A 23,743-nucleotide genomic window follows, 5' to 3' on the forward strand; every position below is an offset into this window, starting at 1 on the left:
CCCAACTAATTTAAAAACGCATTATTCAAAGTGCCGCTTAAAATAAAGGATACATTTTTTTTTGAAAATGAAAAGCAATACCCAAGAGACTCTGAGCTTTCCCTTTACATTATTTCTTTTTTTTTTGTTCAGCTTTATGGCATATGCAGATACAGATACAGATACAAGATACATATAGACAAGATATGCGTCCAATAACCGATTAATAAATATGCGCAAATTTTATTTTAATGCCACGCCTCACGTGAGTTATGACCCGGTTAAGAGTCGAATGCTTTTTGGCCTTTTATGGCCTCAAAGCTGGTAACTGGAAGCCACCTAAATTGGCCACAAATCGTGTGCGAATATATATATAGATACTGTATCTGTTTCTGTTTCGTTTCGCTATGGATATGACTTTGAATTTGAATTTGAATTTGGATATTCGGGCCACATGCCGCGGGCAAACAGAAAATCAATTAATTTAAATTTTTATTGCCACACTTGCCACATTAATTCGTTGATTCGCCTCAATTTCTGGTCGAAATGTGTTAGCTGCTCATACGAATGATTTATGCTCGGTTTTCTGTGAGTCTGCAAAGATGCTCTTAATGGATTATTCATCCTCGTGTTGTGCTGTGTGTGTTATACCGGGAATGGTGTTAGGTCAGGGCATAGAATTTATATGGAGAATGTGTGTTGGCCTTTAAAGTGGTGTATACAGCATTGAAAATATGTATGTTCACCGAACTAAATTGTAAAAACAATTTTTATTAACCTGAAATTGTTAAAAAGAAAGTCAAAGAGATTCTTGAAAATGATGATAACAAAAAAACCACTTAAAATGCACAATTTACGCACTCTAAATATACTTTTTGAATCAAAGATCGGTCTGTATATATTTCCATTCACGTGTTTATTTTCTTGGCTAGATTTTTCGACTCATTTGGTTCGCTTTTGGCATTGTTAAGGCACTTTTGAATGGCAATTAAGTGGAGGATGAAAAACATTCACACATGTACAAGTGCGAGCACAAAACAACTCAATTTGCACTTCATCTCTCTGAGTGTCTGTGTGTGCTTTGGTAATTGCTAATTGATTTTGCCATATGCATTAGTTGATACATTTATAATTATGCTTTTCAATTGTCGGCCATTTGAAGTGCCTGAAATTCGATGAGGCATGAATCTTAATGCCGCACACATTTCTTTCATTAAGTGATTATGGCCGCAAACAGTAGCACAAGAGTTGAGTAAAATCATACGGAAAATCAGACAACAAAAAAAAAAAAAAAAAAAAGGAAAGTCAAAGGCTGCAGAAAAAACCACTCTAAACTTTATTAATTTTAATTAAAAACACTCGACTCATTTTGAGGGTTAAGCGCTTTCCTGTCTGTGTGTGTTTCCTCCTGGTTTTTGCTTTTCCTTAAGCCGCAAAGCACTCCACTGACCAGCAGGCGATGGCAAGGAAGCCATCATCCGGAAAACTTACTCCTTTTTAACAAAAGCCGAGTCCTTGTGAAATGCCAAATGCCCTTGAGAAGAGTTCTTCTTCGCAGGAGACTCAAAACTAACTTAAAGTTTAGGGACTTTGTCTCGAAATTATATTATTTTTGAACTTATTTCTACTTTAAGTTATATAAATATATTTTAAGCAATTATTTCTCTTTAAATACTCTTAAAAATCCTTGAAATATCCTTATTCCCCAAATGGAGTTAGAGTATTTAAAGCTCCCCTCGCCTGGATATCATTAAAAAATCTGTGCTAAACTTCTGCCCCCAAAAAGGCGTAAGACGTTTTAGGTATTTGGGTAGGACCACCAAGGATTTATCCTTTGGGATTCCCCCATCCCGACCATTGTGACTTCCCCTCTTTTGTTTATTGTTTTTTTGTTTTTTTTTTTGTTTTGACGGCGCACGCGGCAGTTGGTCGCTTAAGGCCATAAAAAGCAAAGGTGCGATGGCGATAAACAATGAGTGAGAGAGGCCCAAACCTCCATGGGCCAAAGTCCTGCCAAAGTGTGCAGCTTAAAAAGGGGAGTTATCTTTATTTGTATATATAAATATAAATGGTGAAATAAAACGAGAGACAGAAACTTTAAAACTGGCTTGTCTTTCAGTTATTAATTATTATTTAAATTGTATTCAATAAAACAAAACTGAATACAGTCTTCAAAGAATTAAAGCCACTGATAGAAAGAAAACATTTTTGAAATTATAAATAAGGTAGGTTTTTGTCATAATTTATTTATTTTTATTATCCCTTTTTTCGTTTTTGTTCGTCTAATTGACATGTTTTAAGCTCATAGTTTGCAGTCGTAAAAAAAATCCAAGCACACACACTCCCAACCCAGGCACACTTAATCAAGCAAATCCTTAATATCCTTAAACTATTTTTTACAAACATATATATTATATATCAAGAGTAATATAATACCCGCCCGTTTAATTGACAGCTTGACTGGGCTCAGCACTCGAGGTCCTGGCCAAATTATTCAACGGTCCCAGGAGACTGAGCAAAACCGGCAAAAGGATCAAACCATGGGCTGCTCCAATCAGGACAATGCCCAAATACATTCGGAAATAAAAGACCTGGAAAATTTGTGAGTTGGAGAAACCCAGGACTACAATACCCGCAAATTTCGTGAGCGTTATGCCCGACAGGACACTACTTCCGGTGACATTCAACGAGTGACGTGCCCGCTCCTGTGCCGTTCCCTCGGCCCTCTTAAAAGATCTCACAATGTGAGCCACAAATTCTACACCAATGCCCACACACACCACCAGATTCACCAACGAAATGGCATTCAAATTAATACTCCAAGCCCACATCATGCCACCCATATTGATCAGAATGCAAATCACCATGAAAAGGACAATCAAAGTGGATGTGATATCCAAACCAGTGATGACCAGGGTCACCAGGAAAATGGCCAGCAAGGACATGCCCAGCGAGAAGAGTGCATCCTCCCAAATGGTCAAATACTGTTCATAGTAAATGTAGAAAACGCAATAGGCAAAGATTTCAGCATCGACACCATTCTCAGCAAACATGGAATTAATTTCCCCAGCAATTCTACGCACTTCACGCAACTGAGAATAGAATTCTTCAGAGGTTGTGGAAGTGGTCGAATATTGCATAAAGTAAGTGTCCTGGACAGTGGACATGCCCTCATCATCTATGGTGTAGATCACGGCCTGTTATAAGTAAGGAAAACGAGTTATTAATACTTTTAGGGATTTAGGAATTTGTTTTTAAGAGAAACTCACATCAGCATAAGAGGCTCTGCCTGCCTTGGCACACTCAGCATCTGGCAAATCAAACAGAAAGAAGGGAATATATTTGTTAAAGGTCTCGACATCGGGTCTCAGGCCATTTTCAGTGAAACCCCTTTCACAGGGCAGGCAATCATCGCTCTTAGAGTCTGGAAAATACAAAATAATATAGCTTAAAATATATTTTTTAGAATATATATCAAGATATACTCACTGCTGGCGCAAAAGCCATTGGTGGTTACATTGTACTTGCAACAATCTGTAATGGCCAGCCAATCAATATAATCATCCAACCACGATGAAGCTGGTCTGGCCAAAGCTGTGATCTCTGGATACCGGGATTGTGTATACAATTGCACGGACAATGAATTATTATTACACTCCACACCGCCACAGATGAGATTCTGTTCCATGGGCAAAGAGTAATTCAAACCGGGTTTAAGGACCCAATAGACAGGAGCACCCATTGCCAGGAGATCAACCATATAGCGGAAATATTTCACCACATGCGAATTCTTTGGCATGGACATCTCCTGATCGAGACCCTTTTCAATCGAGGGAACCACCATCAGGGATAGGCAGGTGACCACAGTGAAGATTAACAAGACGCAGACTTTGACGGGTCTAAAAGGATTATGTTTTGTTAGGTTTTCTTTTCAAAAATGATTAGGTTTATGTTTTATACTCACTTGGAGAGCAGGAAAGGTGAGTAAAAGTTTTTGAACATGGACTCCAGCATGCCCGCTTCCTTGGTGTGATCTACTCCAGCTCTAGCTTCAGAATCCAATGTATCCTCCTCCACTGAAGTACTTTTCTTGCCACTCCTTATACAGCACAACATGTCCAGTCTATTATCCTGATAGCGACGCTCATCGATGGCCATCAGGGCCACAAAGGCAGTGATTTGCAGGAGGAAATCCAACAGGATAGCAATTGCTGCATACATTGCAAAAGTCTTCACTGCCGGCATATCGGAAATGCAACCAATGGCAAAACAGGCCATCTCACTGCCCGCCGTCTGAAGGATCGAGGGTCCCACCTGTCCAATGGCCTCACCAATTGCCTCATGAGTGCTCGCAAACTTTGAGTGATCTAATCGCTGATATGTGTGCACCATAATGAATATATTATCCACACCCACCGCCAGCACCAGGAACGGAATCACCTCAATGGCCAGCATTGTTGTGGTCACATCCAGGTAACCCCAGAAACCCAGACTGCAGGTCACCGAGGCCAGGACAATGACAATTCCACCAATGGCCAGCATGATCCTTGATTCGCGCAGGAATCCCGTGCAGCTGCGAATGTGTCCCAATGCAATGGCCACGTACACAAACATCACCACATAGCTGATGACAACGGTGCCCACTTCACCCTCGGATAGTTCCACAATGGCATCCTGAATAGATCTCTCTGCCATGTAAGCAATATCCAATCGATCACTCTTGTAATCCCGTAGGAAGTCCACAAAGAGCTTTTCCCACTTCTCGTTCGGTTCCAACTTGGTCTCGTCCACTTGGTTACGACCCAGGAAAGTGATCACCAATCCGGTGGCCAGCATATAGTCAGGATCCTCACCCACCGGCACCTTGGGCATTCCACCCACAGCAATGCCAGGCTCAATGGGTCCACCGTAGGTGCCAAAGCAATCCTCCATCATGGGAACTCTGTAAAATTAAAAGAATTATTAAAGTTGTTCTATATTTATTTAATCGTTAATTGATTTTTAATTAATTCCTAACCTTTTTATTCAATTGTTAACCGTAAACCTTTTTTAGAAGTTGCAGTTTAAGTTGAAGTTTCAATATCTTTGATTTCTCATAAATATTGCTTCATTTGTTTGCATATATCTCGATAACAAAATTGATAAAACTCGATAAAAATAACTTTCTTAATAACACTCTCTAATATATTATTAATTTGATTAACTTTTTTGATTTTAGCTTCAATGTATTTATAAGAATATCGATATATCAAGCAAACATTTCAACTATTGCTTCAAATATCGTTAAAGTATCAATAAATCAATATTTATTTCGCAATGCCTTATAAAGTAGGTGAGTTTTTGAAATCACTTCATTTTCTAGATAAAAAAAAAAACAAAAACAAAACAAAATTTTTAGTAACAATTCAACATTAATTTAAGCTTCACCTTCAATATATCTAATGGAATATCGATTTATCGAGCATATATCGCAATTTAAAATAACCTTTAGTATTGATACAGTATTGATAATAACATATTTGATAAGTACAGTAAGTATTTGAAAATCATTTCAATTCCCCTCAACTTACCTCAGACAATCCTCCAGCTGATTGAGATAATTAATCGTAAAATTGTTGCTATCCACATAAGAGCTCTCAAATTTATCCATATCATGTTGGAAGTATCCATAAATCGATTGGATAACACAGTGATCAACGGTGGGAGTTTCACCAGGCTTCAGAACAGGAGCATAACAGATCTTGTCCAGACCTTCACCTTCAGCCAAACCCAGTTTCATGATGGCATCCTGCAGCTCAAAGACTTCCTTCAGGAAGTTGTACTCAAAAGCAGGACCAAAGTTTAGCAAACCACTGGGAGCCTCATGGGTAAACTACAAAAGTTACAGATTTAAGAAAATGTTATTTAAAAAAAAAAAAAAACTCCCTTTAACACTAACAAAAAACCAAATGCGATTTGACGTTATCTTTGCCGGTGATTGGCAGTGAAACCTCACTCACAAATCCCAGAATTGTTGAATAAATTCGATAACGATTAGAAAGAAATAGTGATAACAATATCAAATGAAATATTGGTGTTTGAATTTCAAAATTGTTCATTTAAGAGATAAGTTATGTTTATGATTGTTTTCACAAATGTTTCTTAAATTTTGTCTTGTCATTATAACTCTGGTGAAATTTAAATAGGAGATTGTTTAAGGTTAAATGAGTGAAAAACTCAAGATTAAAGCTCAAGAATAATTATTATTATTATTATAATATATAGAGATTACTTACATGTGTCTGATTGATGGCCTTGATGAACATCTGATTGGTGCGATAGAAGGGTCCAAAATGCTGATCAAAGTAATCCTTCTCGATCCTTGTCTGACTCTCGCTGCCGGCCCAAAGCTCTACAGGATCCGTGGTAATAGTCATATATCGAATGCCATACGACAGTCCACCGATGGCCCAGGAACACAGGGCCAGAACCAAAACCGGATGTTTGGCACAGAATGTGCCCCAAACACGGAAGCCATGGTAGAAGAACTCCCCAAACAGTGTTGGCATACAAACTCTGGGCATGCAAACTCGGCTCCTGCTCACCGCTCCCCAGCAAATGAGACCCGAAAAGAAGACAACGATCAACAGGCCCAGGATAAAGGTCACTCCATAGAGACCAGCAATCTTCCAGAGCTCCTCGGGACCCGTAGGGGGATCCGTGAGTGGACAGGATGCTTCACAATCGATGCAGGCACAGGCATAACTGCCCTCATAGCTCTCTCCACACTTCAGGATATTCAGATCCAAATAAATCTCCTCACTCCCTTCCTCGGCATCATCCGACCATATGTAATTGATTTGGAAGGGTACATAGTCACCGGTGACATCACCCATGAACTCATACCAACGCCGGTAGTTGCAAGTTTTTGCATTGAAGGCACCACAACCCAAATCCATTGCAGGTCTTCCCGTTTGCGTATGCTGAATTCCATTACAACTTTCATAGACCTTGGCTACGGTGGCATCTGTGATCCGATAATCAATATATTCGATATATTCCTTTCCCGTGGGAGCATAGGTGGCATTGTGACCGGTAAGAAAGAGCGTGTGATTCTTGGCACAGGTCATGGCACAAACCGTTTGAGCCATATTCCTTGTACATGTGGGGCAGCGTGAGAAGACACCATCCGCCTGAGATAGACCACTATCCATGGTCTCAATTTGGTCTGCATCACAGCAAAGGCTTAGCTCCTCCTCACCAGATTCTCCCTTATACTCCTTGTACAACAAAGGACAGCGACGGGCGAAGATTGCCTCTCCCGAAGGACTATTAAGAGGACGCGCTGGTCTTGTATCCGCCAGATTTTGCCAATGGGCACCGATCTGATGACTCTGTCCATACCAGATGCAACCCAACTCCACGTCCTCTGGCTCCACTTCGCTTTGGGCCAGGACCCCTATCGATAGCAACGATAGGGCCAGGGCCAGGGTAAGCGGAAAAATCACTTTCATTGTCACAACAACAAAAAAAAATATAAATATTCTTGGGATTAAGGAACTATTGAAGAGTGGATACAATTCGCGCCGGCAGCGAACCGAACGAGACTGAAACTAAAGCCAACGAACATCCCAACATCAACATATTAACCGGTGGACAGGCTATATCGGAAGGTGCTCGAGATTAGATTTCCCTCACCATTTAGGGGTTTTCATTTTTTTTTTTATATGTATATTTTCAGTCACTCGAAAGTTTGATAAGCTTCTGAATTCGTTTTGCGATTGGATTTCATTGGAGCAGGCTTAATGGTGGTGCTTATCTTTGGGGGGGATTAACGTGGGCGCTCCATAGCGACAGGTGATTGGAAAACGATTAGATATTAAAGGTCAATGCGGTGCTTAAATAGTTGCCAACAATGTTTGTATCAATAAGATAAGAGCTTCTTAGAAGGCGGGAATATATTCTGGATTTCTCAGTTCAAATCTCAGTTCGTTTCTTTGACTATTTGGTTTATAAAAATGTAATAAGTTTGCTTAAGATCATGGAAAGTCTTTTGAAAAAGGTGGTTTTATAAAAGAAATGTTATAAAGTACTTTCGTATATCTTTTACTTATTAGATTTTCCTATAGAAACAAAGTTTTGACAACTTTTTCGGTGAGCAAAGGTTTAGCTGTGGTTCTTTCTATTTTATAGATTTGAAACAAATTTATAATGGTTGTTCTATTTCTACCTCTAGTTCACCCATACTTTTGCTAATATTTTAATCAAAACTATTTCATTCACGAAAGTATACACCATCATCTAATCAATAATATAAGCAGAGATAAAGATCTTTGGTAAAATTATTACAATTATGTTTAAATTTTGACTCTAAAAATAAAAAATTCCAAGAAGATTTTCAGAACAAATTTGATTAACAAATTACTTAATTACCTCCATAGTTGATATGTAAAATATGTATAGAGGTTTAGATATAGTTCTTTAAATTGTATAGACTTTAAACTTATTAATAATGCTTATAGTTCAAGTTTAATCATACTATTAATTATTTTTTAATTAAAACTATTTCATTCAGGGATGTATACACTATTTGCTTATCAATAACATAAGCATAGATAAAGCTTTTGGAACAATAAAAATTATGTTTAAATTTTGAATGTAAATAAAGGTCTCAAGTCTTTAGATATTTTCTTTTAATATAAGAAACAAAGATATTTTAATGAGATTTATGGCACTCTGATGAACCAAAATTAATTTACAAATTACTCAAAAACATTTCCATAGATGATATATAAAATATGTTTAAGGTTTAGATATAATCCTTTAAATTATAGACACTTGAAAACCATTTATAATGCTCAAGTTCTAGTTTTATTGATTATATGTTAATCAAAACTATTTCATTCAGGGATGAATACACTATTTTCTTATCAATAATATAAGCAGAGATAAAGTTCTGGGGAAAAATAACAATTATGTTTAAATGTTCACTGCAAATATAAATCCCCTACCATAAATACACTCTCTTATAACCAATTTTAAAGACATTTTCCGATCAAATTTGACTAACAAATTACTTCAAAAAGTTCCCCCCTTTAGAATTCCAAGAACTTGAGTCCCATTTCACCGGAAACCCAAATCCAAAAAAAAAAAATCCACAACATACACTCGATAGTTCTGAAATTTCTCAATGAATCACTCGACTCATCCGGCGACGACGACGGCGGAGGAGAGTGGCAAGAAGATAGCACACCGGCAATAAGATTAAGACGTTGCCGAGCTATATAATTTTACGGCTGGCGAGGGTCTCGAGAGGTCGGCTTATCAATCGATCCGCTTGGACAAGGTGTGGAACAGGTGTTCAATAGCCGCGACTAGAAAATAGCTTGCTACGATCGCGATTTTATGGCAGCACAGCTGAGCCAGCTGCTACAACCTAAAGATAAGACTGACTGCCACAAGCTCAGGTGTGTCAACAGGTGTGCGTTAACACCTTTGCCTTCTCCCAAGAATTCCCACAGATAATAATGGTTTGAGAGAATAGCCTACTGTAAGGATTATTGTGCACATTTTTCAAATTTAACAAAACAAAACATTTATTTATATTTCAAGTTGTTTCAAAAAAGTAATGTGGTAAAGCAATCCATGAGATTATTGTATTATAAAACTTGCTCTACAATCGAAAAGTTCAAAGTAAATTTTCCGCAGTTTGTGAAACAGTTATTATTATTAATATTTTTTTTCGTTTGTTAAATTTTGTTGTTTTCTAAAAATGGCTAAAAAGTTCTGCTTTTCGGATTACAATACAACCAATTCGGCTGAGCCGAAGACAGAACCGGGTGAAAACTATTCCAAGAATAGAAGGAATCAGGAAAGGAATATAGAATATAGTGCAGCTGATGCTGCCTTCGAAGCTAAATTGGAAAAGTTGGCTTCAGGCAAGTGTTCAACTGTAAAGATTTTCCAGCGCCCTTTTCTTAATTTTCCAAACAGCTAAAAAAGAAAATGACAATCTGTGTGAAATCACCGATTCTTCTGAATTTGAATCAATTCAAGGCATTGGGTTTATTGATTACTATAGGCGTCACTTTGAGCGTCATTGTGAGCGTGCCATAAGGAAATATTCCTTGGATTGTGAGGAATCGGATGAGGATCTTCCTCCAGTAGATCCACCGGCTTCGAAAACACGTCCTTCAAGCTCCAACAAAGAGCAATGCAAACCCAGTCTTCCTGAGAAAAAACTATTTCCTTTAATGACGGATAAAGTGAGTAATTCTCATTCAGTTTGAAAGTTTTTCATAGATCAGAAAATAATATAGTTTCATTCTTCAAACTCCCAGAAATATAAACCAATTCCTAAGGAAGAACTCTTTTCCTTGATGAGGGATAAAGTGAGTAATTCCTATTTAATATTCTTGATAAAACATCTCTTCTTTCAAACTTCCAGAAATATCAGCCAAGTCCTGCTGAGGAGAAACACTTTCCATTGGCGTCGGATAAAGTAAGTATTTCTAATTCAAGTTGAATGTTTTTTTTAGAAGAGCTACAACTTTATTTCTTCCCAAGTCCCAGAAATATCAGCCAAGTCCAGCTAAGGAAACACACTTTCCTTTGGGGTCCGATAAAGTGAGTAACTCTTATTCAATTTTAATTTTCTATAAATCAAAACTATTTACTTTCCTCCTTTAAACTCCAAGAAGTATAGACCATGTCCTGATGAGAAAACACATTTTCCTTTGGGCCGGTATAAAGTAAGTAACTCTGACCCAATTTGGATCTCTCAAGGGTTAAAAATTCTATTTTCCTCCTTTGTAGTCCCAGGAATATAGAGAAAGTCCCTCTGAAGAAACACATTTTCCTTTGGGTTCGGATAAAGTAAGTAACTCTTATTTAATTTGAATATCCTTGATCTATCTATTTTCTCCCTTTAAACTCCCAGAAGTATAGACCATGTCCTTCTGAGGAAGCACACTTTCCTTTGACGTCGGATAAAGTGAGTATTTTTTATTCAAGTTGAATGTTTTTTATAGAAGATCAACAACTTTATTTCTTCCAAGTCCCAGAAATATCAGCCAAGTCCTGCTAAGGAAACACACTTTCCTTTGGGATCAGATAAAGTGAGTAACTCTTATTCAATTTGGATTTCCTATAGATCAAAACTATTAACTTTCCTCCTTTAAACTCCAAGAAATATAGACCATATCCTGATGAGGAAACACATTTTCCTTTGGGGCGGTATAAAGTAAGTAACTCTTACTCAATTTAGATCTTTCAAGGATCAACAAATTCTATTTTCTTTCTTTGTAGTCCCAGAAATATAGAGAAAGTTCCTCTGAAGAAACACATTTACCTTTGGGTTCGGATAAAGTAAGTAACTCTTATTTAATTTGAATATCCTTGATCTATCTATTTTCTCCCTTTAAACTCCCAGAAGTATAGACCATGTCCTTCTGAGGAAGCACACTATCCTTTGACGTTGGATAAAGTGAGTATTTCTTATTTAAATTGGAAGTTCTTGATAAAAAAAACAATGCTAAATCAATTTTCTTTCTTTTCAGTCCCAGAAATATAGAGGAAGTCCGTCTGAGGAAACAGACTTTCCTTTGGGGTCCGATAAAGTGAGTATCTTTCATTCAATTTTGATCTTCTATAGATAAAAAATATACCCTTTCCTCCTTTAAACTCCTAGAAATATAGACCATGTCCTCATAAGGAAACACATTTTCCTTTGGGGCGGTATAAAGTAAGTAACTCTTACTCAATTTGGATCTTTCAAGGATCAAAAAATTCTATTTTCCTCCTTTGTAGTCCCAGGAATATAGAGAAAGTCCCTATGAAGAAACACATTTTCCTTTGGGCTCGGATAAAGTGAGTACTTTTTATTCAAGTTGAATGTTTTTTACAGACGATCAATAACTTTATTTCTTCCAAGTACCAGAAATATCAGCGAAGTCCGTCTGAGGAAAAACATTTTCCTTTGGGTTCAGATAAAGTGAGTATCTCTTATTCAATTCTGATTTTCTATAGATCAAAGCAATCTACTTTCTTCCTTTAAACTTCTAGAAATATAGAGCAAGTCCTTCAGAGGAAACCCAAGGTTACAACGAGGATAAAGTGAGTTATTCTTATTCAATTAAAATGTTTTTGATAGAAGAACAAAACAAAATCTACTTTCTTTCTTCTTAGTACCAGAAATATAGACGAAGTCCTTCCGAGGAAACACGAGCTTACAACGAGGATAAAGTGAGTAATTCTTATTAAATTTTGATGTCAAAAAATCTATTTTCTTTTTTTTCTCAGTCCCAGAAATATAGATCAAGTCCCTTCGAGGAAGCACACTTTTCTTTGGGGTCGGGTAAAGTGAGTAACTCCTATTTATTTTCTTGATAAAAACAACATCTTATTTCATTCTTTAAACTCCCAGAAATATCAGCGAAGTCCTTCTGAGGAAACACACTTTCCGTTAGGTTCAGATAAAGTGAGTAACTCTTATTCAATTTGGATTATCTATAGATCAAAACTATTCAATTTCTTCCTTTAAACTCCTAGAAATATAGAGCAAGTCCTTCTGAGGAATCCCAGGGTTACAGAGAGGATAAAGTAAGTTATTCTTATTCAATTTAAATGTTTTTGTTAGAAGTTCAAAAAAAATCTACTTCCTTTCTTCTTAGTACCAGAAATATAGACGAAGTCCTTCCGAAGAAACACGAGCTTACAACGAGGATAAAGTGAGTAATTCTTATTAAATTTTGATGTCAAAAAATCTATTTTCTTTTTTTTCTCAGTCCCAGAAATATAGATCAAGTCCCTTCGAGGAAGCACACTTTCCTTTGGGGTCGGATAAAGTGAGTAACTCCCATTTATTTTCTTGATAAAAACAACATCTTATTTCATTCTTTAAACTCCCAGAAATATCAGCGAAGTCCTTCTGAGGAAACACACTTTCCTTTGGGTTCGGATAAAGTGAGTAACTCTTATTCAATTTGGATTTTCTATAGATCAAAACTATTTACTTTCTTCCTTTAAACTCCTAGAAATATAGAGCATGTCCTTCTGAGGAATCCCAGGGCTGCAACGAGGATAAAGTGAGTAATTCTTAATAAATTTTGATGTCAAAAAATCTATTTTCTTTTTTTTTCAGTCCCAGAAATATAGATCAAGTCCCTTTGAGGAAGCACACTTTCCTTTGGGGTTGGATAAAGTGAGTAACTCCCATTTATTTTCTTGATAAAAACAACATCTTATTTCATTCTTTAAACTCCCAGAAATATCAGCGAAGTCCTTCTGAGGAAACACACTTTCCTTTGGGTTCGGATAAAGTGAGTAACTCTTATTCAATTTGGATTTTCTATAGATCAAAACTATTTACTTTCTTCCTTTAAACTCCTAGAAATATAGAGCATGTCCTTCTGAGGAATCCCAGGTCTGCAACGAGGATAAAGTGAGTAATTCTTATTAAATTTTGATGTCAAAAAATCGATTTTCTTTTTTTTTCAGTCCCAGAAATATAGATCAAGTCCCTTTGAGGAAGCACACTTTCCTTTGGGGTCGGATAAAGTGAGTAACTCCCATTTATTTTCTTGATAAAAACAACATCTTATTTCATTCTTTAAACTCCCAGAAATATCAGCGAAGTCCTTCTGAGGAAACACACTTTCCTTTGGGTTCGGATAAAGTGAGTAACTCTTATTCAATTTGGATTTTCTATAGATCAAAACTATTCAATTTCTTCCTTTAAACTCCTAGAAATATAGAGCAAGTCCTTCTGAGGAATCCCAGGGCTACAACGAGGATAAAGTGAGTTATTCTTATTCAAGTTAAATGTTCTTGATAGAAATACAAAACAAAATCTACTTTCTTTCTTCTTAGTTCCAGAAATATAGAAGAAGTCCTTCCGAGGAAACACGAGCTTACAACGAAGATAAAGTGAGTAATTCTTATTCAATTTTAATGTTCTTTATAGAAAATTAATAAAATATATACATTATTTTTCGCAGTCCCAGAAATATAAAGCAAGTCCTTCCGACGAATCCGACTATCCTTTAGCGTCGGATAGAGTGAGTAACTCTTATTTAATGTCCTTGACAAAAAAAAAACATCTATTTTCTTTCTTTAAACTCCTAGAAATATGGACCAAGTCGTTCCGATGAAACACGAGGTTACAACGAGGATAAAGTGAGTAATTCCTATTTAATTTAAATGTTCTTGATAGAAGAACAAAACCAAATCTACTTTCAGCCTTCTAGATCTAGCTCTTGTCCCACTGAACCCCCAAACTTAAGTATTGCCGAGCTGTTTTTTCTTTAAACGAGAGCTATTTGAGATAAATTATTCTCTCATTAGGTCCTCAGGAGCACAGGCAATGCCGTTGGGAGATGGAGAGGGATCAAAAATATAGCAGGCAGGACAAGTCACTTCCAAGGGGAAACTCACCTCGCGGACCCTCCACAAAATTGCCAAATCAAATGCCATTCAAGAACCCTTATTATCATCCACGAAAGTCAACCCACTCGAAAAGCTCCAAAAGTTGCATAGATCTGTTTTTAGATTTAGAATCCGAAAAGTCCATAGGTCCCTCAGATACAGACTCTTTAGGTCTAACATTTAGTTGCACTTCCTTTGAAGGTCATACTGATCGCTGCAGTAGGAAGACCTACGATTTGAATATCGAAATGCCAAGGATACGTGGCGGAGCTATACCAAATTATCCGACTTGCAATTGTAGGCGAAAACCATCTGCGGAACCTCGCTTGAAAGTTTCCCATTCAAGCAGGATTAATTTCAGGCCAAACGGTGAAAATGCACCCCGGGAAGTTGAACCCAAACGTTCTGCTTTTAAATGGAAGACCTTCTATAAGGAACCACAGATCGGCAAGGATCCTCTTCTGGAGACCCTTTTATCGCCCAGAAGTTTGAATTATTCAAAAAGCAATCGCTGCCAGAATCGGGATCAGAAAGAAGCCGAAAATGTTCGGGAAAACCATGAGCAAAGGCATCAACCGGAAGTAGATCTTTCCCTGCTAGATCTACCCGAGGTTCTCAGCACCTCATCGGAAGAGAAGGCTGATCATCGATGCTCCTTGCCAGTGCCTTCACTGGGCTCTAGTCACACCTTTACGGACATTTGGCGCAAAAAGGATATACAGTTGGGTCGCAGTGAGACTCCAATTCGACCTACTGGTGGTCTCTACAGTAGAGTTCATAAGCTTCAGTTTAAGCCAATAGATCGATTGGACTGCGGCTTCTCGCTTAAGCCACTCTTCAATGGATCCCGGTCGGAGACCCAGAGAAGGATTCGATACTTTGCCTCCCAATTCGACAGGCTTAGTTCAAGAGAGCGAATGCAGGACACTGAGCTGAGGTTCCAACAGCTTCGCACGCTGCAAGCCGAATCGGATGAAGAGTTTTTCAAGCATTTTCGAGAGCATCCACCAGCTGATTGGCCATTGCCAACTTGGGAGACCAAGTATATGTGCCCAATTGGCGGTAGATCCTGTCCACCAATAACAAACGAGACTATCCTGAGCCACAAGCTAATGTGCCACCTCGATGAGCGGGGCCTGGAGGTTCGCGAAGTTTTCACAAACGATCGTCTGTTATTGATCTTTAATCCGCGAACCTACAGTATTGGCCGGAACACATGCATGTCAGTGATAGTCTATGCTGGTGTCTACGGAGATCCATCCATGTTGCCGGGTAATCGTTTTATGCCCACACGGAATAGGAAATTGCCAGTCGAATTTGCCCGTTACCCCAAGCATTTGCCCATGTTTGTGATGGTGTGTCGGAACCAAAGCACCGAAGGTGGGCGGCGTGATGATATCCTTACCGTGTGGGTGGTAAGCGTTGATCTCCCGCAGCCGGTGCATGTCTTGTTGACCGTTGTGAATCGACGCATGGATGCCACCAGGAGTTGTATCCTGCAGGTGCGTCCATTGCACAGGACACAGGACTGCCAGAAGCTCATTGAATCTGGTACTCAGTTCATGCAGCTGGGAGAACAGGATCTGCGTGTCCTTACCAGCAATGACACTGAGCCGCTCTATATGGAGATCAACGTGAGGGAATATGCGGGAACACTTCAACGAACTATCCGTAGACACTAAGGTAACTTATGGTATAAACTATTTAAGCAATCTCTTAAAATCATACGTTTTTTATGCTCTATTTCAGGCTAGCGGATTTAAAGATCAATTTCAGACAAACCGTTTTGGAATTGGTATGTCATAATTTATGAATATATTCTTCTTTGTTTCAAATATAATTATATTCTTCATGAGCAGTAGGATTTTTCTTTATAGAAGTAACCAATATGACGTGATATGGAGCACCTCCTCCTGGAGATGGGAGTGAAGGGGTCTTTAGAAATTAAGGTAACTTAAATTATATACTATTTACAAAATCTTTTAAAACCATAAGTGTGAAATATTTTTTTCAACTAATCGGATTTCAAGAACTGTTTTAGCCAAATTTGTTTTCAAAACTGTATTACGTTAGGAATAGCTTTGAACTTTGTACGATTAACAAATTTGGTGTGATATAGTAGGTGTAACAGGAATGACCATATAAATGCATTCCTAAATCAGCAAGTGGTAAGTTGTTATACATATATAAATGCTTCTTTGTTCTATAATGAATGTACTTATTATAGAATCTACGAATTAGATGCGATAGGAGACCCTTTACCTGGGGATAAACTTGAGGTAGTAAACTTGAGGTAGGGATACTCATCCGAACTACCCGCAAAAATTGAGGTAACTTAAATTGTAAACTATTTGGAAAATCTCTTAAAATTATAAGTGTGTAAACCTATTTTTCAGGCAAGCAGATTTCAAAAATAGTTTCAGCTTTCGTTTTGAAAACATTATAATGTCGAACTTTGTACGAAATTTTGTGTGAACTATTAGATGTTACAAAAATGATTACATATAAATCAGCAAATGGTATTTAATATTTTTCTGAATATATGCTTTATTGTTCTATAACGAATTTACTTCTTGAACTGTAGGATTTTTCTATATAGAAGCTATCTATTTATAAGGAGTAACAGGGAGCACCTCCTCCTGGAGATGACAGTGAAGGAATCTGCAGTCACAATCACTCAAAATACTGGCAGAAATTTCGGTAACTTAAGTTGTAAACTATTTGGGAAATGTTTTAATGCTATTTTTTCAGGCAAGCGGTGTTTCAAAGAACTGTTTTATTTAAATTTACATTATTATAAGTAATTAATGTGGTCATAGCGTTGAACTTTAAGAAATGTTAAATGTAAACAGAATGACCATATGAATGCATTCCTAAATCAGTAAGAGGTAAGCAATAATATATGAATATATTCTTTTTTGTTCCATAAATAATGCTGTACTTCCTAATCAGTAGAAATGTTCTATATAGAAGAGATGACTTGGAGTATCTCAACCAGGAAATATTCTTAAAGGATTCCGCAGTCACATTCACCCGAGTTACCGGTGAAAATTAAGGAAACTTAACTATTTCGTAAATTTCGCAAAATTATAAGTTTGTAATGTCATTGTTAAAGCAAGCTGACCACAAGAACTGTTTAAGCCAAATCATTTTCAATAGTATATTACGTTATTATGAATAAATACGTTTTAAATACCGTCGAACTTTATACGGTTAACAAAATTTGTGTAAAATGTTATATGCAACAGGAATGACTTTATAAATGCATGCCTGAAGAAGTATGTGGTATGTAAGACATTCAGGTATATGAATATATGCGTCTTCGTTCTATTAAGAATTCTGTACTCCTTGAACAGAAGCATATTTCTGTATAGAATCTACCAATACTTCTGTGTAAAAGCTATCAATTTTTCTATTACTTTTTAAGTGGCGTTCAGCTTACTCATGCTTATCATTTAGAAACACATTCTAACACCCATTTAAGGAGCCACTGGGTTAAGCCAAAATTCGTTTCCGAATCCATATCTTATCGGTACTTCCAAACCCTCAGCTGTGTTAAAAGTTGTTATTGTATTTTAACTGGAAATTTGAGTGAATTAACTATTTTTAGAAGTTGGTCGTTGTATTTATATTTACATATATTTAATTTATTTAATGTATGTCATAATATAAGAAATATTTATGAATATATATTTTGGGTTAGGTTTTGCGGATCTTTGAATATAAACGATCACCTGGCAGGACCTTTTGCTTGAAGCTTCACTCGCCTGCATGAATTTTCGTGCTCCCGAAAGCTTCCTTTTGGCCAAATGTTACAGTTCTGTTAAGTTACCAGAGAGCAGGATGCATGCTCTCTCACTGTCTGTTGGCTACAGAATACAGAGAGTTTGCTTTCCCGCTCTCTCTCTCACTCACTGCAGCTGCTGCACGCTGCTGGCTTTATTTATTTTTTTTTATTTGCCAAAATGCTATTGAACTCGCACGCACACACACAAACACACACACTGATACGCACACCAGCATCAGAGTATTTTATTTTGTTTATTTAAATAACTTTCTAATTTAAAAAAAAATAAAAAAATATATTAAAATGTATCAGAAAACTTTAAATAAAATAAATACAAAACTAGTGCTAGGCAAAAACGAAATTCAGCCAAGCCATCATTGGGCCACCCAGGGAATTAAACCACCCACCGGGAATCACCGGGGACACGTGTCCTGAAAATCCAGACCTACATCAACAAAAAAAAAGGCCGAAGCCCGAATCCTAGCCCAAATCCGAAGCCAAAGCCGAATCCTCATATGAATCCCGAAAACCCGTTAGCCGAAGTTAATGCGCATCTGCAAAGCTCTCCGATTTTGAACCCATTCCCGTTCCCATTTTTGGTTTCCCTCTTCTACCGCTTCCTCTTCTTACTCCTACTTTTTTCGCACAGGCTTGATTCCAGGCGCATTTCTGGAAAATTGTGTCAAGCTGACGACACAATTTTCAAATCGCATGCCCGAAGTTTTCACATTGCAGTTTTCCTGCTGCATGGCGAACATCGCTCAACCGGGAGCGAATCGAGAGCGGAAAATCGGGCCACCGGGAGAGCAAAAAGAGAGCCAAAGAGTAGAAGAGACAGAGAGAAAAAGAGAGAGTTGTGAAGCGCTTCTTTTGCCGGCATTGCACAAAATAATAACGGTACAGTAGCCCAACAGGAAGTGGTGCATTAACACGCGCCGCTTTTCACCTCGAAATTCGTGCTGAAGAAGCCGACAAACAAGAAATAAAAGCCACATGCAACTCGATGACCAAAACTAAATTGCAAAATGGAAAACTTCGCGTAACAGTAAACAACAAAAAAGAAATACATACATATATATTTGGAGCGAGTGTTTGTCAGTGTCAGTGTGTGAGGAATATAGAGGGAAAGCGCAGCAATGTGTTTTAAGTGTGTGTGTGTGTGTAAAATGCGGCATTCGATTGCATCACCTAAATAAAGCAGAAACAAAACAACAACAACAAAAGCTTGTCCTGTGACGTCAGTGTGTGTGTGCGTGTGTGTGTGAGTCTTTGTTTGTGTGCGTGTGTGGGAAACTCTCTTGATGGTGTATTTTGAACCAATTTTTCTGATCGCATTAATAGTGAAGTTTTATTGTAAAATTTATTGTGATTTTTTTTAGTGAAATTATTTTTTTGTGTAATTTTTAGTGCATTTTTTTGTAAACATTTTTTGTGCCTATATTTTTAGTGACATTCCTAACTCAAACAACTGCAGATTTATAATAATATTAATAGAACCAGTTAATAAACAAGGTATTTCTTGCTATTGTATATATTTTTATATTTAATAAACAAGGATTTTGTATTTAAATTAAGTAGAAATATAGAGATATTGAAAAGAACTTACCAGAAACAAAGGTATTTATTTGAATCCTTTATACATTTTGAGGGAGAGCTAAAATATAAATAAATATCAAAAACAGATACATTAAATTTTTAATTTAATTTAGAATACTTATTAACTAAATTAAATTCAAGATATTTTAGACTGACAGCTTTAAAATACTATTTTAAACGCGATTCTATTTAATTCGTAAATTATTTGTTATTAAAATAAAATATAAAAGACCCTGCTTTGGTTTTAAGTTTTCAAGAAATTATTAATTTAAATACTTAGATGCATTTCATGGAGATTTATAATATACTTTTAATTAACCCTTAATAAATAATCTGTTATATATTATATATTTATATATTATACATTTAAAATATTTTTCTAGTAATCTTAATTTATTTAAATAAAAATCCTCTTAAATATGCAATATTTTTGTTAACTAAAATGATTTAAACCAAAAAACCGGTTAGGCCAAAAACCTCAAAGAGAACAGGGGCCAGAGGGGGAGAGAGGGAGAGAAGGAGAAAGAGAACGAGCGACAGGGGGTGAGTGGGGGATGCTTGGGGTCGGGAAAACGTGAAAAGCACGTGCAGCAGGAGCTGTGAAAACTTTTCGGTGTGAATGCCTTCTGCACAGAAACAAAAACGTGTTTTTTTCGGCCGGCGTCGACAGCGCCGCCTGCTTCAGCCGCTCTGCCGTCGCCATTCGACGACTGCGCTGCCATCTTTAACATGGCGCTGCATTTGGCCAGCGATCTGTTAGGCGGCCATTGCTGTTAACTAGCAGCCATTGCGGCAGCTTTTATGCTGTTAGCAGTTACCCGTTAACAGCTACTGTTAACTGGCCCCATTTGTATTGCATATCCTCAGGCGCAGGAAATTTTTCTATGTTTATTTGGCAGAGGAAGTGATTTTGCAAAGGAAAACAAACAAATAAAAGCATAAAACAATAGATTACTTGCAGTTTACATATGAAGCCTTTTAAATATTTATGAAATTTGCCAAATTATTGTGCTAAGAAGCATTAAAAAGTCTCAAAAACTGTCATTTTATGAGAATAATATAAAACTAAATTTTAGTTAATTATTCAAATTAGCTGGCTAAACTTTTCTTATTCTCTCAAGAATTAATTAATTAGGAAATACATTTTTAGGAATTTGGTGATTTTGAATTAAGTATAGCTGTTTTTTTTAAATAAAAAAAGACAAAATAAACAAATAACAAAAGCAAACTAATAACAAAGTAGTATTAAAAAATTTTGACATTTCTGTGGTTTTCTTACAACAAATATACGAAATATAATATTTTAAAAATATTCAACAATAATAATAAGTCCTAATTTTTATGATTATTTTAATCATTACTATTTTACGTTACTATAATATAATATTTTATTTGTTTGTTTCTTTGGAGAGCTAATTTTTAATTGTTTTAACTAAGCTGCATTTCGTAGTTTACTTTTTGCTTTGCCCCTTGTCCTGCCTTCTTCCTGCCTCCGGCCATCCCTTTCGCACTTGCGCTCCCTTAAAAGATTAGCGCTTCAATGTAGGCAATTTGTCAATTACTGATGCCTCGCAATGCAGCAGGCAGGAACATGCACGGCAACAGCAGCAACAACAACAACAGCCGCTGCAGCAGGAGCAGCAAGCCGGCATGGGGACTTTCTCTCTCTCTCTCTCTCCTTCGTTGCCGGGAACTCCACGTGAAAGCTTTCACTCGGCCTCTGCTGCTGCCTCTGCCGCTGCCCGCAGGAGAGTGAGCAGTGAGCAGACAAGCAGCAAAGCAGCGACGCCGGCAGTGCAGGGCACGAAGCAGCTTCGTAGCATCGCTCGTGTGGCACGCTCTCTAGCCCCATCTCGGTCGCACACTTGCTGCATTGCTGTCTTTGCCGAAGACAACGCTGCGCCTTCGGCGGGAGCTTCGGTGCGCTGCCGACGCCGACGTCGGCGGTCGTCGTGTGCGTCGGCTTTTGGCTTTCTGAAATTTCGTATTTCGTATTTCGTTTTTCCCTGCAGCAAAAACAGTTTTCATTTGTTTTTCCGCGTGTTCGCACACGTTCACGGGTCTGCGTCTTCTCCGCTCAGATTCTCAGATTCTAACATCCCCAACACAGTCATTCGATTCTCCTTTCAGTTCTCAGTTCTCCACTCACACTCCCCGAAACTCTCTTCTTGCGGTTTTTCTTCTTCTACTTCGGCTTTTTTTCTTCATTTTTTTTTTTTTTGGCAACCGTTATTCCACCGCGTGTGTGTGACGATAGTGCTGTGGTGTGCGTGTGTGTGAGGGATTCGAAAACTGCAGTTCCGAGTTGGATGGAGTTTTTTGAGGTTATTTTCGAGTTGCTGGGTTCCTTCTTAAGGAATTTTTAAAGATTTTAAAAGTGTTTTTGAAGTGACTTAACTGAGGAGTTTATTTTGGATACTGTGAATAGGTTGAGGATTAAAATAAAGTGTGTGCTCATAAAAACATAAGCCAGATTTTAATTAAGTAGCAAAAGATATTTTTGACTTAATAATGCAGTTTTTCTTTATCAACTTCCGTTTAAATTTAAAACTTTGGGCAGTTTGGCTTAATAAACGTTGAAGTTAGAAAAGTCTAACTAATTACAATCATCAAGAATATTCAGAAATGTATTCTGAAAATTTTGGAACCTGTTCTGAAATTTCTTGAATTTTTTACAACTAAGAAATCAGATTATCTAAAAGTAAATGTTTTACTTTGCAGTTAAAGTAATTGTTCTTATTGATATTAAAGTTCTAATTATTATTGTTGTATTAAGACAAAATAAAGTGTTGACCTCAGAGAAAGTGGTTAGGTTTTAAAAATTGGAATATAACTTGCAAATTTGAATGCTTTTTTAAACCAGCACATAAACAAACAGATTTCTTGATTAAAAATTAATCATATATATTGTAGTTCCCCTTAATTTACATTCCCTAAATCCTGTTATGTGTTAAGGAACATATTTAAACTGTGGTTCAAGAAGTTATTTTAAAATTAAACAAATTTACATTTTGTTGGCTAAATGATAAATGCAAGTTAGGCATAGCTTAAAAAATTATTTTCAATTTACTTATTATTTTATTATTATTATTATAATAAATTTTTTGGGGGAAAAATCTTAGGAGTTGCAACTCCCGAGAGCTGCCGTCGATTCTCTCCTTTTCTCTCTCTCACTCTCTGCCTGCAGTGCGGTAGGCGTCGCTGCCGACGCCGACCTCGACAGAGGCAGCGACTGCGGCAGCGGCAGCGCCCGAGCAGAGGCCGAGCGAGCTGCGACGCACAAGCGTCGCGGAGTCGTGTCGAGATCGAAACGCCGAACGGAACGGAACGGAAGTGCAGTGCAGTGCAGAGCGGAAACGGAAGCTGGAACAGCATTCCCACTTAGCACTGGGCACGCACACTCACGCATACTCGCGCCCACACACACGTGCCGCTGGCCACTGGACGCTCCTTATTGTTTTTCCTCTTTGGTTTCTAACACGCGACCGAAACTTTTTTTTACAAATTTTTTTAACGTGCTCTTTTCTATTCAACATATAAAATCTACAAAATAAAATAAACATCAAACAAAACGAAATAACCAATTTTGCAAAAACAACAACCAAATATAATACAGCAGCAAGAACAACAACGTGCGGTGTTGTGAGCTTGCCGCAAAAATCAAATGAAAAGTCCAACCACAATAATTCCGAAATAAATGTATAAAGAAGTGGCAACAATAATGTCAGCATAATGCAGTGCGTGAGGCAAGAAAAACAAACAAATATACAGCAGCAACTGGAAGAAAAGCCACAGGGAAAAGTACTTTGGACAAGTGAAAAATCCCTCGATTTATAAATCGCCAATTAAAAAACAAAAATAAAAGGAAACACGAGAACGAGGCACGCAGAGAAAATTGCTGGAAAACCGGACAAAATGTTTGGCAGCCAAATTGGCTGCCTTTGAGGCTAAGTGGAGTGGCTCAAGGTGTGTAAATAC

General features: G+C 37.3%; 2 protein-coding genes and 3 long non-coding RNA genes across 5 annotated transcripts; 4 read left to right on the forward strand and 1 right to left on the reverse strand.

Moving 5' to 3' along the window:
• Positions 1-1,851: 1,851 nt before the first annotated feature.
• Positions 1,852-7,591, reverse strand: Npc1b (Niemann-Pick type C-1b). The gene is made up of 6 exons (XM_020942345.2): positions 6,255-7,591; positions 5,550-5,851; positions 3,944-4,921; positions 3,469-3,878; positions 3,249-3,403; positions 1,852-3,176 (listed from the first exon to the last, which is right to left on the reverse strand). The coding sequence occupies exons 1-6, from the start codon at positions 7,470-7,472 to the stop codon at positions 2,424-2,426; spliced, it is 3,816 nt and encodes a 1,271-aa protein (XP_020798004.2). The 5' UTR covers positions 7,473-7,591; the 3' UTR covers positions 1,852-2,423.
• Positions 7,592-9,730: 2,139 nt separating this feature from the next.
• On the forward strand, positions 9,731-16,486 carry LOC110176077 (uncharacterized). Its single transcript, XM_086839242.1, has 16 exons — positions 9,731-9,885; positions 9,917-10,223; positions 10,299-10,349; positions 10,406-10,459; positions 10,525-10,584; positions 11,147-11,200; positions 11,266-11,325; positions 11,390-11,443; positions 11,517-11,576; positions 11,648-11,701; positions 11,767-11,826; positions 14,083-14,133; positions 14,197-14,239; positions 14,302-16,065; positions 16,132-16,331; positions 16,413-16,486. Exons 1-14 carry the CDS (start codon positions 9,731-9,733, stop codon positions 16,062-16,064), a joined length of 2,826 nt encoding a protein of 941 aa, XP_086695368.1. The 3' UTR covers position 16,065; positions 16,132-16,331; positions 16,413-16,486.
• On the forward strand, positions 12,630-14,015 carry LOC147642742 (uncharacterized). Its single transcript, XR_015273106.1, has 2 exons — positions 12,630-12,686; positions 13,956-14,015. It is a non-coding gene; the product is annotated as an uncharacterized LOC147642742 (long non-coding RNA).
• Positions 16,487-17,125: 639 nt separating the features above from the next.
• LOC147642743 (uncharacterized) lies at positions 17,126-17,604 on the forward strand. The gene is made up of 2 exons (XR_015273107.1): positions 17,126-17,270; positions 17,335-17,604. It is a non-coding gene; the product is annotated as an uncharacterized LOC147642743 (long non-coding RNA).
• Positions 17,605-21,654: 4,050 nt separating this feature from the next.
• LOC147642744 (uncharacterized) lies at positions 21,655-23,629 on the forward strand. The gene is made up of 2 exons (XR_015273108.1): positions 21,655-21,825; positions 23,385-23,629. It is a non-coding gene; the product is annotated as an uncharacterized LOC147642744 (long non-coding RNA).
• The last annotated feature ends 114 nt before the right edge of the window (positions 23,630-23,743 follow it).

This window comes from Drosophila serrata, unplaced genomic scaffold, assembly GCF_035046125.1.
Source record: "Drosophila serrata isolate PLE 108 unplaced genomic scaffold, ASM3504612v1 contig_362, whole genome shotgun sequence".
Lineage (NCBI taxonomy): Eukaryota > Metazoa > Arthropoda > Insecta > Diptera > Drosophilidae > Drosophila > Drosophila serrata.

Excerpts from the sequence above, each read along its gene's own strand:
- LOC110176077 (XM_086839242.1), top strand. The coding sequence starts at position 9,731 with ATGGCTAAAAAGTTCTGCTTTTCGGATTACAATACAACCAATTCGGCT. Across the intron at positions 10,350-10,405 it reads TTTCCTTGATGAGGGATAAA|AAATATCAGCCAAGTCCTGC; the intron begins GTGAGTAATTCC and ends TCAAACTTCCAG. Across the intron at positions 14,134-14,196 it reads GAGGTTACAACGAGGATAAA|CCTTCTAGATCTAGCTCTTG; the intron begins GTGAGTAATTCC and ends ATCTACTTTCAG.
- Npc1b (XM_020942345.2), bottom strand. The coding sequence starts at position 7,472 with ATGAAAGTGATTTTTCCGCTTACCCTGGCCCTGGCCCTATCGTTGCTA. Across the intron at positions 4,922-5,549 it reads CAGCTGGAGGATTGTCTGAG|AGTTCCCATGATGGAGGATT; the intron begins GTAAGTTGAGGG and ends TTAATTTTACAG. Across the intron at positions 3,879-3,943 it reads TCACCTTTCCTGCTCTCCAA|ACCCGTCAAAGTCTGCGTCT; the intron begins GTGAGTATAAAA and ends TAATCCTTTTAG.